The 12,945-nt window shown below is 28.2% G+C and overlaps 2 protein-coding genes across 4 annotated transcripts; one reads left to right on the top strand and one right to left on the bottom strand.

Annotated features, from left to right (window-relative positions):
• Window positions 1-62: 62 nt before the first annotated feature.
• On the top strand, window positions 63-11,253 carry LOC126923544 (serine/threonine-protein kinase atr). Of its 3 annotated transcripts, XR_007713217.1 has the most exons (40): window positions 63-228; window positions 306-511; window positions 590-760; window positions 817-974; window positions 1,044-1,193; window positions 1,263-1,461; window positions 1,534-1,673; window positions 1,755-2,323; window positions 2,427-2,591; window positions 2,659-3,141; window positions 3,211-3,388; window positions 3,462-3,707; window positions 3,781-3,897; window positions 3,974-4,096; window positions 4,163-4,410; window positions 4,474-4,695; window positions 4,772-4,943; window positions 5,017-5,143; window positions 5,205-5,329; window positions 5,403-5,563; window positions 5,639-5,799; window positions 5,880-6,073; window positions 6,139-6,223; window positions 6,302-6,447; window positions 6,516-6,632; window positions 6,703-7,067; window positions 7,173-7,433; window positions 7,502-7,727; window positions 7,941-8,125; window positions 8,183-8,382; window positions 8,451-8,623; window positions 8,680-8,823; window positions 8,879-9,036; window positions 9,104-9,335; window positions 9,421-9,559; window positions 9,634-9,748; window positions 9,832-9,985; window positions 10,138-10,374; window positions 10,455-10,788; window positions 10,868-11,253. XR_007713217.1 is itself a non-coding variant. In XM_050737083.1 (39 exons), the coding sequence occupies exons 1-39, from the start codon at window positions 185-187 to the stop codon at window positions 10,635-10,637; spliced, it is 7,479 nt and encodes a 2,492-aa protein (XP_050593040.1). In that variant the 5' UTR covers window positions 63-184; the 3' UTR covers window positions 10,638-11,253. The 3 variants fall into 3 exon arrangements, 2 of the variants coding, with proteins under 2 accessions (XP_050593040.1, XP_050593041.1); XM_050737083.1 differs by having other exon boundaries at window positions 10,455-11,253; XM_050737084.1 differs by lacking the exons at window positions 63-228; window positions 306-511; window positions 817-974 and having other exon boundaries at window positions 625-760; window positions 10,455-11,253.
• On the bottom strand, window positions 9,847-12,907 carry LOC126923573 (odorant receptor 13a-like). Its single transcript, XM_050737157.1, has 8 exons — window positions 12,365-12,907; window positions 12,130-12,282; window positions 11,869-12,049; window positions 11,463-11,791; window positions 11,300-11,399; window positions 11,111-11,215; window positions 10,892-11,047; window positions 9,847-10,786 (listed from the first exon to the last, which is right to left on the bottom strand). Exons 1-8 carry the CDS (start codon window positions 12,538-12,540, stop codon window positions 10,727-10,729), a joined length of 1,260 nt encoding a protein of 419 aa, XP_050593114.1. The 5' UTR covers window positions 12,541-12,907; the 3' UTR covers window positions 9,847-10,726.
• Window positions 12,908-12,945: the final 38 nt, after the last annotated feature.

Raw genomic sequence — 12,945 nt, 5'->3', positions numbered from 1 at the left:
GCTGAATCAAAACACCAAATTTTTACTTGAAAACGTGCCTTTAATAAACGAACATATTTACCAGTTTTGAGCAATGTCTACCGGTTAACGCAATGTTTGATAATAATTTGATTTTGTTATAATGTAATACTTACTTTTATACATTGCGTACAATCTAAGAAAATTAATAACGCGGATTAATAATATGGAAGTACATGATAACTCAATTATTCTTCAAACTAGTACCAGGTAAAGTATTGTGTTAACATTTTTAAAATATATAAAATTTTTTATTTTAGATAATAATGAGAAAATGATTTTTCTAGTAATGTGACAGTGGCAGATTCGGTATGGAAATTCATTAATAGTCCTATAATTGCAATATTTTCTGATTTAAAAAATGCAACTGCCAAACAAATGCTTTGTTCTTTATTGGAGTCAATAATTAAAAGTTCAGCTACTCTGACAACAGTTTTAATTCCACCTTTCAGCAATGGCATGCAAAATGAAACGCTAAAATGTCAATATACTGGTATAACAATTATGACTAATAAATAATAATGAGGATACATTGACGAAACTCAGTGAAGTAACATATCTTTAATTATAGCATTTACCACCTGGTTGTTTGGTGTTATGTTTCACCTAGTTGGAAATCCTTTAAGTAATGAAGTTCTTAGCAACAGCATAGAGATACAAGCTTGTATGCTTAGAATATTATCTAGACATCATATTACAATGTTTGAAACTATTAGTAATGAATATATAAACATTCTTCAAGGTATATATTAAAAATGATATCATATATGCAACACCTAATAATATCATTAATTTTAGAAATATCAGAATTTTACAAAATCAGTAGAGAAGAAGATACAATTGTATTGAACAAATTTCATACAGAAAAAGATATTATAAAAAATTTGGATTTGCAAGCATTTCCTGTTACAATAAAATACTATGATATACCACAAGTGCAAACATCTATAATTAAAGTAACACATTTTTATTTAATTTTTATTAATGTATTTTATATTGTTATAAAGATTGTTATATTTTTTCAGATTATAGAAAGGACAGGGGTTTCTGTTTGGAATCACAAAATACTCTCTGAAAAAGTATTAAATATAATGATGATATCTGTTCCAATTGTAAAATTTATAGCATTAAATCTTTGTATAAAATTAATGAAATTTTCATTACTTAGTAAACAGGCAAGTATATTGTATAGTAAGTTAAGATATATATATATATATCAATAATTTGGAGTTAAACATTTTAAGGAACATGAAAATTTGATACTCTATGTTATTGAGATTATTAAGTTACTTCCTACGTGGTTAAACTTATATGAAGTATCAGAGAATCAATTGAATAAATTTTTATGGGCATCTATTGAACTTATTCAGTCTTTATCAGTATCTTCAAACAGCATTGAACTGTGCTTTCAAATCATTGATTTTACAGTTAATGAAATAAAATGTGAGTTAATTATGTATAAATATTTTTGGCTCTCTCTTTGTAATATGTTATAAATTAAAAATTCATGTTTAGGTCAAGATACTAATCTTAATGCTGTAGAAGAAATAAAAAAAGTAGCGTGTAGCAAGATTCAGCAATATTTTATCATGAGACCAAGGATTTGTAGTCTTTCCGAAACAGAAAAATTTATTTCATATTTTGAATATTGTCCGGTTTGTAATAATAAAAATTATGTGATGGTATATTCAATGCATAAACTATTATAGTATTTTAATGCGAAAAAATTATTTTAGGATTTTATTATAATTTTTATTCACTGTGTACTTATTGATATCAAACACACAGTTAGTGCAAATGCTTCAGTGAATAATATATGTAAATCATGGAATTTATTAAAAAAGGAGTTAATAACTGCAACACAAAAGGAAAGGTTTAAAACAACCATGTATATCTTAAAAGCCTCACATATTTTACAATCATGGTTGAAAGAACTACAGTTAACAACAAATTTGTATACACATGAGTTAGATTATGTTTTGAAGGTATTATTAAAAAATCTAAATTCTGGGCTATATCAGCAAAAAGATATTATTTTTGAATGTCTAATATATATGATAGCACATAATGAATCAGATAAAGATTTAATTCAGAAAATACTAACATTACCATTTATACAAAATATTGAAATTCCTGTGGATATACTCAATAATCATGCAAAAGAAATTGCTAAATCTCTTGATAATGATACAATGTTAAAATGTCTCGAAGCTTTATGTGAACATGGTACTGGAATGGAACGATTAAAGCTATTAAATACATGTATAGTAGGTCACCAAACTGAGATAGCAGCAGGAGCAGTATTGTAAGTAATTTATGTATAATATAACAGTTTTATATTATATTATAATTATATTATAATATAAAAGTAATGAAATAGATGTGTTAAACCATGTAAATATTGATAGGAATAGTGTACTACTTTTAAAGAGTGAAGGAGTACAATTAGGAAGTATTTCAAGATATGTTCTTCAACCTGCATTACATTCAAAAGAACAGAAAGTTCATGAAATGCTTGTAATTGTATTGAGTAAAATATGCTGTTATTTGTCAAAATGTGGAAGTTTCGAAAGGTAATTTGTTATTATATAATTTATTCATTAATCAATGAAATGTTTGATAAAATATTTTTGTTCACAGAGGATCTGATAATACAACATGGACATTAAAGTGCAAATATTGTAATGATATATCTGAAAACAATATAAATTCTAATGCTTATATCTTGGAAGAATACGATCATCTTCTCCGTCCATATTTTAGTTTATTATCTTCAAATTTTGTTTCAGTACGTTTGAAAATCTCTGAAAATATTCTTTCTTTTTCAAATCACGTTATGTCCTTTAACAATAACAAAGTAGCAAAAATGTGGTTTTTATATATAGAAGATGAAAATCCTGCAATCCGTTTCAATATTACTACAGCAATAAAAAGACTATTACTGAATAAAATAGGCATCGTGTCAAAATTTACTATGACTATTGAAGATGATGTACCTGTTTGTTTAGACGAATTTGTTGGATCACTTATAAATACCATAGTACGAGCGCTTATGAAAGCTTTAACGGATGCAAACCATGCGTTGCATGATACTTTACTTATTACTGCAAGAAATTGTGGATGGTATAGTAAATATTTAAAAATATTTATTTTGTTTAATACATATAATTTCCTAACCATTTTCAATTTTAGTGTTCCATTATTTATAATTGAAAGGCAAATTTTGAATATATTTTTAATTACTATATTGCACTCAACATCATCTTCAGCAGCAGTAGCTTTTGCAACTACTGCATATCATGATATTGCTAAATTCTTAAACATTTCTCCAAAAGTTTTATACATTAGATATAAAAAAGATTTTCTCAAGGTATATAAATTTTTCTAAAATTAGAGGTATAAAATTACATTTTATCAGGCAATAGTATATTTTTCTATTTTAGCTCATAATACAATGTGCAGTTCATAACTTTATACATTATTCTTACAATATGGCTACATCTGTACACCGTGTTGCAAAGTGCATTGGATACGAAGGATCACGTCAGTTACTATGCAAAGATGGACATTATGCAGTTTGTTTTTTACTTCCTTTTATTATTGATGTGCCGAATGCAAGAACTCTTTTGCATGACATAGCTGAATTAACCAGTATGGATGAGAAACAAATGTTAAAAGAATATTTTCCTGTATGTATATTAATAAGGAAATGTATTTATTTTGTTGTTGTTAATTATCACTTTAATTTAAATATTTGTTTAGTATATTTGCAGTTATGCATTTCTGAATATGCCTCTTGCTACTGCTACGGAATGTTTAAAATTAGTTTCGAAAATTACGCAGACAAATTTATCACTTTTAACAAGACAGTCATTTATGGTAATGTAAATAATACACAAATTGGACTACATTATTAATACTCAATTTTAATAACTTCAATAAATGTGATTAATAGGGCATATTTGAAGAACTAATATTAAACTTTCATGAGTCTCCTAAGAAAATAGTTGGATTATTAAAAATTATATCTGATTACGATAGTAATGCAGATAAAAATTACGTTACACATAAAGGAATTGTAAGTTCATATCTTTAATTGTTTTTTTACAAGAAAGAGTCAAATATACATGTGTAATATTTACAGGAATCTTATTTGAATTTACGTTTACATGGCATATTAGTTAATTTTGATATAAAGCTTGGATTAAAATCGGACGAACATACACAGCAGTCAGCACTTGCTTCATTAGCTGCACTAATGGAGTATATGGGTGCACAATATTTGACACCGCTGAGGTATAAGATTTTGGCGACACTACGAACTTCGCTAGGATTTAAAAGACCAGGATTTAGACCTCTTGTTTGTGATGCATGGAATGCATTTATTCATAAGTATGTAATAAAAATCATTATGTTTGCAAATAACGAATAATGAATTGTGTATTAATTTTTCAGTATAGCTATTAAAGAACTTGGTCCATTGTTACCGACGATATATGTTTCATTAATATCGTTATTAAATATGTATCGAGAAAAAATAATTACAATGCTAATGTTCCTGCTTACTAAATGTAATGAAGAATGCCCAGAACATATTGCAGAATTGTTTTTTATAGATGATATTGAAGTACCTATTGAAATTTCAAGCATAATTAAAGCACGAATTTTACAAACTAGGTATATAAAATATATTTTTTTTCCAAATATTAAATATTTAAATAGTTCACTATATTAACGTTTGTATAAATTTTAGGCCTAAAGGATTTGAAGAGAATTTAAAATTATGGCTTAAACGAATTACGCATGAAACGGACGAAGTAATAATCAGAGCTTTGATGTATTTACAAAAATTTTTAGCTGAAAATCGTAGTCAACTGAATGAAATGATTTTGAGTGAAACAAATATCCATCCATTGATTGTTGATGTGAGTTTATTACTTAAAATGAAAGATATGTTAATGATATATAGTAATTATTATAATATAAATAACTTTTTAGTTATTATACACATTATTAATCGGATGTCAACATAAAGATGAATCTATCCGTCTACTATATGGCGAATGTTTAGGAGAATTAGGAGCTATTGAGCCAAGTCTTCTCCCTCGTAGAATTATTTCTAGAGGTATATTGTACATTAATTTGTTATTTATTTAGTTTTTATATCAATTTCTTTTACATTTTAGTTGACAGTAAATTTATTTCTGATATGAATGAAGAATTTGCTTGTGCCATACTTTTTGAGCATGTTCGGGCGTTTCAAATGCAGAAAAGTAGTCAGAGTATGGATTGTTTCTCACTTGCTATTCAAGTAAGTAATACATTATCTTATGACCTCCTCTATGACAGATACATTTGTATTTTACAAATGTAAATAATTTTAGGAAATTTTAAGAACATATGATATTTCGCCCCAAGGGAAAAACAGCGAACTATGGAATAGTTTACCAGTGACTATGAAACAGATCATTACCCCATTTTTAACTTCACATTATAAGATTGCAACTATCAGTGATGACAAAACGTTTCCTCATCCTATTTATGGGTAAATATTTAATAAAAAAGGGCTATAATATTGAATTATTATTCATTATATTCAATTAACTTCTTTTTCAAATAGTTCTGAAGCTGGTTCCTCTGTAGAAAACTGGGCATATAATTGGTTTTGTAATATGTTTAGTAATATCCATGATGAATCTCTTAATAATGTATTACGTGCATGTAAATTAGCACTCAAGCGTGATATAAAAATATTAACATTTTGTTTGCCCCATGTTGTTGGTAAGCATTTTTGTTAATATTATTTTCGCAGTATGAGTTATTAACTATAATCTAAACATACATTATATTTTACTCATCAGCGTATATAATAACAAATAGTACTACACAAGAGCACGCAAAAATACGAGAGGAAATATTAACAATTATCGATGTTAGAAAAAAACCTACACTTGATCCTGAACTATCATGTCATAGACCCCTTAGACATGGACATAGAATAAAAGCAGATGATGCCAGAATTTCCGAAGAAACTAGGCGTACACGTTGTGCACAGGTATGTATATAAAAAATGATATTTTTACTGCTCAATTAATAATCTTTTTTATAATTTTCGAATAGATCATATTTTCAGTATTAGATCATTTGCAAAGATGGCTTTGGGAACAACGATTGGTTCGAAATCACAAATATGAAGCTTTAAAGAGTGAGTTCTTTATATTTAAATTGTTAACAATAAAATATAATAATTATTAATGAATATGTATTTTAATGTTGAATCTAGACTTTTGTGAAACATTAAATGCATTAGTAGTGGCGGAAGGATGTTATCAATTTCAAGAATATCATAGAGCACTAATGTATTTAGAACAACACATGGCTTCTTCTAATAAAGGATTATCAGAAGCATTGGAGGGTGGATTACTTGCTGTAAGTATCAATATAGGGTTAAAAATAGTCCGTTTATTAGCTATATCTTCTTTTTTGTGTATATGTAGAAAATATATGCACAACTGGATGAACCAGATGGTATATCTGGCATATTAGCTACACAGGACCATACTCCTACAGTTCAACAACTAGTTTTAGCTCATGAAGTCAATGGGCAACTTCAGGTATAATAAAATTTATTTATTTAAATATCAGTATATATTCATATATTCGAAATGTTCATGAAATATATAGGATGCTGCTACCTGTTATGAGAGATTGGCACAGAAAAAAACTTTGAAGTATACATATTTACAAGGAATGATCCAGTGTTATCTTGGTCTCGATCAACCTTTTACAGCAAAACATATCACTGAAGGAGTCTTAAGTAGCAGATCAGAGTTAGAGCCATTAATGATTGAACACGAGCCGTTTTGGAGACTAGCTCATTTCATAAGATTTGATGACACTTCCCAAAAAAATATAAAACATGTATTACTTGAGGATCTTAAAAAAGGTATTAAACCAGATTTATCATCCTTAAAAAAAAATCTGGTATCATTGTTAGAAGATGCGTCACGGCCAGGGGCTTATCAACAAAGCTATTCTTACATTATGAAGTAAGATCAATATTTAAAACTATATCTCATGCTAAAAAACGGTTTATTGTATCTTATTGTCTTACTGAACTAATTATTTTTTACTGTACTTATTATGATGGATAGGTTACATATATTAAATGAATTTGATAAAGCAGTTGCTACTATGCTGACTGATATAGGAAAATTACCAATGATATTCGAAGAATGGGAAAAACGTGGTCAACTTGTCCGCGCTTCACGAGGAGTAGAATTTGTGTTGAGTATGCGTAGAGCTACACTAGATTTGGCACTTCAATTACAGAGAGAAGTTGAAAACAAAGAAAATTCTGTATTAAAACAAGAAATTGGCAAGATTTGGCTTAAGAGTGCAAAGATTGCAAGAAAGTAAGTGTCATTATTTATAACTACATATATAATATTTATCATCTTGCTTTGTTACTCCTTTCTTTCAGGAGTGGATTACATCAACAAGCATATATGTATATTTTGTCTGCTAGTGATTCTTGTCCTCCACAACAACTTTATATAGAACAAGCACAATTATATTGGCAAAAGGGCTGTCAAGAAGACGCTTTTATAACCCTAAAGCGTTGTTTCTCCAGTTGTTTTCATCCAGCTGTGCACTACAAAAATTTGCCAGCAGGAGAATCTTTAGAAGAAAGGAAACAATGTGCAAAGGTTTGTTTATATAAAATTTCCTATGTGCATCCAATCAACGCACGCATCTATATCTGAAGACGTAATCTTAAACTCTCAATAAAGAAGCATGCTTTCGTGTTTATGGCGATATCGTGTGATTCGCGTTTAGGATTATGAAGCAACCGCACGCGTTGTATGCACATAGGAAATCCCACTTTTAACCAATAATACCAATATTCATTTATTGTGTAGGCAAAACTTTTATATGCGAAATATAATGATGAAACAGTTAATGTAGATACTGATGCTAATATTATAAATTACAAAGAAGCTATTGAAGTTTGGAGAGAATGGGAAAAAAGTTTACTGTTTTGTGCACAGTACTATGAGTCTGTTATAGATAGAATGTCTGATGAAGAGAAAGATTCAAGGGGACGGTAAGTACAAAACAATACACTATTTCTAATGGGTAAGGTAATGAACAATATTTTTAGAGATTTGCAAGTGCATACCATGAATTACTATGGGAAGTCACTTCAATATGGTTGCAAGTACATTCATCAGTCTATGCCGAGAATGTTGACTATATGGTTGGATTTCGCTTCGCGTGCAACATCACGATCTGACAGTCTTAATGATGGGGAACAAGAAAAATTTCGACGAGACGCATTATTAAAAATGTCAAAAATTATGGGTGAGTGTAATAATTTCAACTATTGAATTAAAATAAAACTAAATGATGATTTCTTCCCTATGATATAGAAGTGTATCATGAAAGACTACCAATATTCATGTGGCTAACTGCATTTAGCCAACTTGTATCACGAATATGTCATCCTTCTCTTGAGGTGCAAAAGACTATCTGTACCATATTAGTAAAACTAATTCATGCTTATCCCCAACATAGTTTATGGATGATGGCATCAGTTATTAATGTAAGTTTTTTACCTATTAATAATTAAAGAAAATTTTAATAGAATATTCTTTACAGTCTTCATATCCTGCACGGCAAAGACGTTGCCAAGAAATTCTTAGTCATCCTAAACTTAAAACGCCAGAAATGACCAAACTTATTACAGATTTTCATAAATTATGGGAACGATTAATTGAATTATCAAATAAAGCAATACCAGAAGTAAGTTAAAATACTAATTTATATAAACTTTTATACATTTATGATTCTTTAATAGGGTGTTATGAATACTACGGTAAATCTCTTGTCACGGAATCTTCCCCGTTTACTTTCAAGCAAGGAATTTAGTCCAATAATGATACCAACGACCAAATTTAGGCAACTGCATCTGCCGTCTAAGGGCATGTCGTTAGAAAATTATAATGCATTTTCTTCGTATGTATGACATTCTTCTTATACCACTGTATATCATAAAAAGTTTATAATCTTTTGTAAATTTTAGAAATTGGATTCATATATCCGGAATAGAAGATAATGTAGCTGTTATGCCATCTCTTCAAAGACCGCGGCGTATTACATTAAAAGGGTCAGATGGTAAAGATTATCTATTTATGTGTAAGCCAAAAGATGATTTACGAAGAGACTTCAGATTAATGGAATTCAACGATATTGTAAATAAATATCTTCAAAATGATCCAGAATCTCGACAAAGAAGATTGTATATACGGACATATGTAAATACATAATAACTTTAAATGTACTGTTAGAAGCTTAAATTTTAATTACAAAGTTTAAATTAATTGTAAGTTTAAATTACAGAGCGTTGTACCTCTGAATGAAGAATGCGGTTTAGTAGAATGGGTACCGAATTTAGTTGGGTTTAGACCCATTATTATAAGTTTGTATAAAGAAAGAGGTATTGCAATTTCGAATAGAGAACTTAGAAGCATATTATGCTGTAAGTAGAAATACTATATTGTAAAAAAAATTGTTGATAAGTACGAAAATTCTTACTTGATCATTACATTGTAGCGTTAAAAGATCCATTGGAGAAGAAAAAGAAGGTGTTTCTACAACAACTTCTTCCGCGTCATCCATCAGTACTCGGAGATTGGTTTCGTCTTACATTTCCTGATCCATATGGGTGGTGCGTTTCACAATTATTTCTGTAGATAAAGTAAACATATATTATTTAAACGTAAAAAAATAATAAACATATATGTATAATAGGTATGAAGCACGTACTGCCTATATTAGAACTACAGCAGTAATGTCTATGGTAGGATATATTCTTGGCCTTGGAGATCGTCATGGAGAAAATATATTATTTGATTCTAAATGTGGAGATTGTGTACACGTAGATTTTAATTGTTTGTTTAATAGGGTATGTAAGAGATTTATTCATAAATTAAAACCTCAATACAATTTAAATGCTTCACATTTATTCTTTGTTTTAATATCTAGTAAGGCAAAACATGACTAAGTAGTTTATATACAATAAGTATTGTAATAATTTAAAAATATTTCAATTATCAGGGAGAATTGTTTGAATGGCCAGAACGTGTACCATTTCGTTTAACGCATAATATGGTAGATGCTATGGGACCATTAAAAATTGAGGGACCGTTTAGGCGCGCTTGTGAAATAACTATGAGAGTTCTCCGACAACAAAGTAGCACATTATTAAGTGTATTAACACCGTTTGTATATGATCCACTTGTAAGCTGGAATAAGAATCATATTAGTGAAGGTGGTGAGAAAACAAATGAAAAAGTAAGCCATAATATAATATATTAATAATGTAATAAATTATTAATATAAATGGAACATAAAATACAAAATTGAAATTTTAGGCTGTGGAACACATAAAGAATATAGAACAACGACTCAAAGGTTTAATTCGATATCATGGAAAAAAATTAGAGAATATTGCTTTAAATCTTAGTGTTGAGGGACAAACTAATCAGTTGATTTTAGAAGCAACTAATGTAGATAATCTTTGTCAAATGTACTTTGGATGGGGCGCATACATGTAAAGAATACGATTTATTAAGTATCTAGTAATTTAATGTTTATACATCAACTGATTATTAGTAAATTAAAACTATACAAACCAGTTCCTAGACTAAGATTCTGAATTGAAGCTCTGAAGCATCATAAAATATGAAAATGCAGTACTGAGTATCTGTAAATATATGTAAATTGTCAAATAATTGTTATTATCTCGGTAATATTATGCTAACGAAAATTTTACATATTTTTTTAGATAAATATGTGATGAAACTTTTACCGCTGTAAAATTTTCCAAATGCATTATGTATAATTTTCCTGCTGTAATATAACTAGGTCTTTGAGAACGCGCAATGATCATACACAGTTCATTTTTAACAAAAGTTGCTAATTGAGACCATTGTATGGAATATACAGCTGTGCTTATACTGAAACTCTTTTACATTTAAAATTAAGTACATCTATTCTTATACATATGTAATTATATAATATCATCCACCTCTCGTATTAACATGTCTCCAGGAAAACAGAAAAGTAATAATTGAAAAAATGCCACGATTAAATGAGAAGCAAACTTAATCATTTTAGACTGTTCCATTAACGTCTGTAATGCAAAAATATGTATTAAATAACATATAATAAGTTGCTTATGATTTATTACAATTTTTAAATCTATAAATATGCGTACTGCAGAAACCTGAAATCCGACGAAACAAATTAGGAGACTACTAATCATTGCTTGTAAAAAGAGTATTAGATGGAAATTTTTTTCCATATTGTCGCAAAACCTGAATTATATTAAAATGAATAAGAAATAATAAAATTTTTGGAAGCACATGAAATCTATTTACCAAAGCACTACTTGATGATGTTTGATTATATGTATTATTTGAATTTTGATTTCGTATAAATTTGCATTTATGTGTTTTGAATTAGTCTTTAAACTAGTTATCTGCAATAATTGGATAATTTTAAAATAAATAATATTACAATTATATACATATATATAGTAGAATACAATACATACACGATAGATGTATGAATCGAGTTGTTTTACATTTTTTCTAAGTACCGCAAAATGTCCGCATGTATGAAGTAGAGCAGTTGCAATTAGACCATCAGTTGCAAGCATGATCAAACAACAAATACTTGTTGCCAATATTTGAGACGCATATGCAATCTATATATGTAATTGTATTTATAAACCAGTAACTACAATTAAATCATGTTTGTAATGCGAGTGAAATGTAATGGTACCTCATACAAGGGAAATTTATAAAAAGCCATAGGATATGATGCAGCAAATGGAAAGTTCATAGTAAAATTATCTGAATCTTCATGCTTTGTAATTAATATTTCGATAATAGGTAAACTAAAGAAAAATAATAAGGCATTACACATAGAAATAAGATATCCTTTGGTAATGGTTTTAGCGTATCTGAAAGGATATATATTATTTATATGGAAAATACATTTATAAAACAAATAATTTAGTTTTAAATATTAATAATTATATACAATGCATATTTTTGTAAGTATTCAAAAACATTAGCTTCAATTATTTTCCAGTAATCTGTTAACATGAATTCAATAAAAAGCTCTAAATTCTTTCTATTGAACATCCAAATTGCTGATTTTAACATAGCAAGCGAAATTGTTAGTAAAGTTGAGCTACGAACAATAAAAAGAAGGATCTAATAAATATTTTATTTACAAGAAATGTTGATTACTTCATTTTTAGAAATATGCAAACCCTATTTCCATAACAATGTTTAAATCATTCCAATTTGTATAAATCATTATTATTTGTGGTATAATAATAAGCATAATACAACTAATACATATAACATATCTCACAATACTTATTGGATAAAGTCCAACAAATTTAAGAACTAGTTGATTTATGAAAACATAATTTCTAATATTCATTGTATTTAGCTATCTATTCAGATATTTGATTTATAATAATAAACACATTTTAAATAAATGACATTATTTGCACATTTAAAAACTATGTTTCCACACAATTTAGATTTTATCCATGTTTAGGACTCATTCCGTCATTACTGGACAACTACTTTTAAACAGTGAAACATTGTATGTTTAACACGTTTAATTGTTGCCCTAAATTATTAAAAGCATAATGACATATTTGCTTTGTGGAGTACTTTTTGCTAAAACGTATAAGAGGAAGTATATAGCCATACGGGAACGGTCATTTAATGAATATGTCTAGTCTCCTTTGAAGTTATATACTTGGATCATACATTATTTGCACATCTTTACCATAGAATATTAAGTATAATGACAAGAAGGAGGAACTTTAAAAAGAAA

This window comes from Bombus affinis, chromosome 13 (genome assembly GCF_024516045.1).
Source record: "Bombus affinis isolate iyBomAffi1 chromosome 13, iyBomAffi1.2, whole genome shotgun sequence".
Taxonomy (NCBI): Eukaryota; Metazoa; Arthropoda; class Insecta; order Hymenoptera; family Apidae; genus Bombus; species Bombus affinis.
This window is presented reverse-complemented; position numbering and strand designations above follow the sequence as displayed.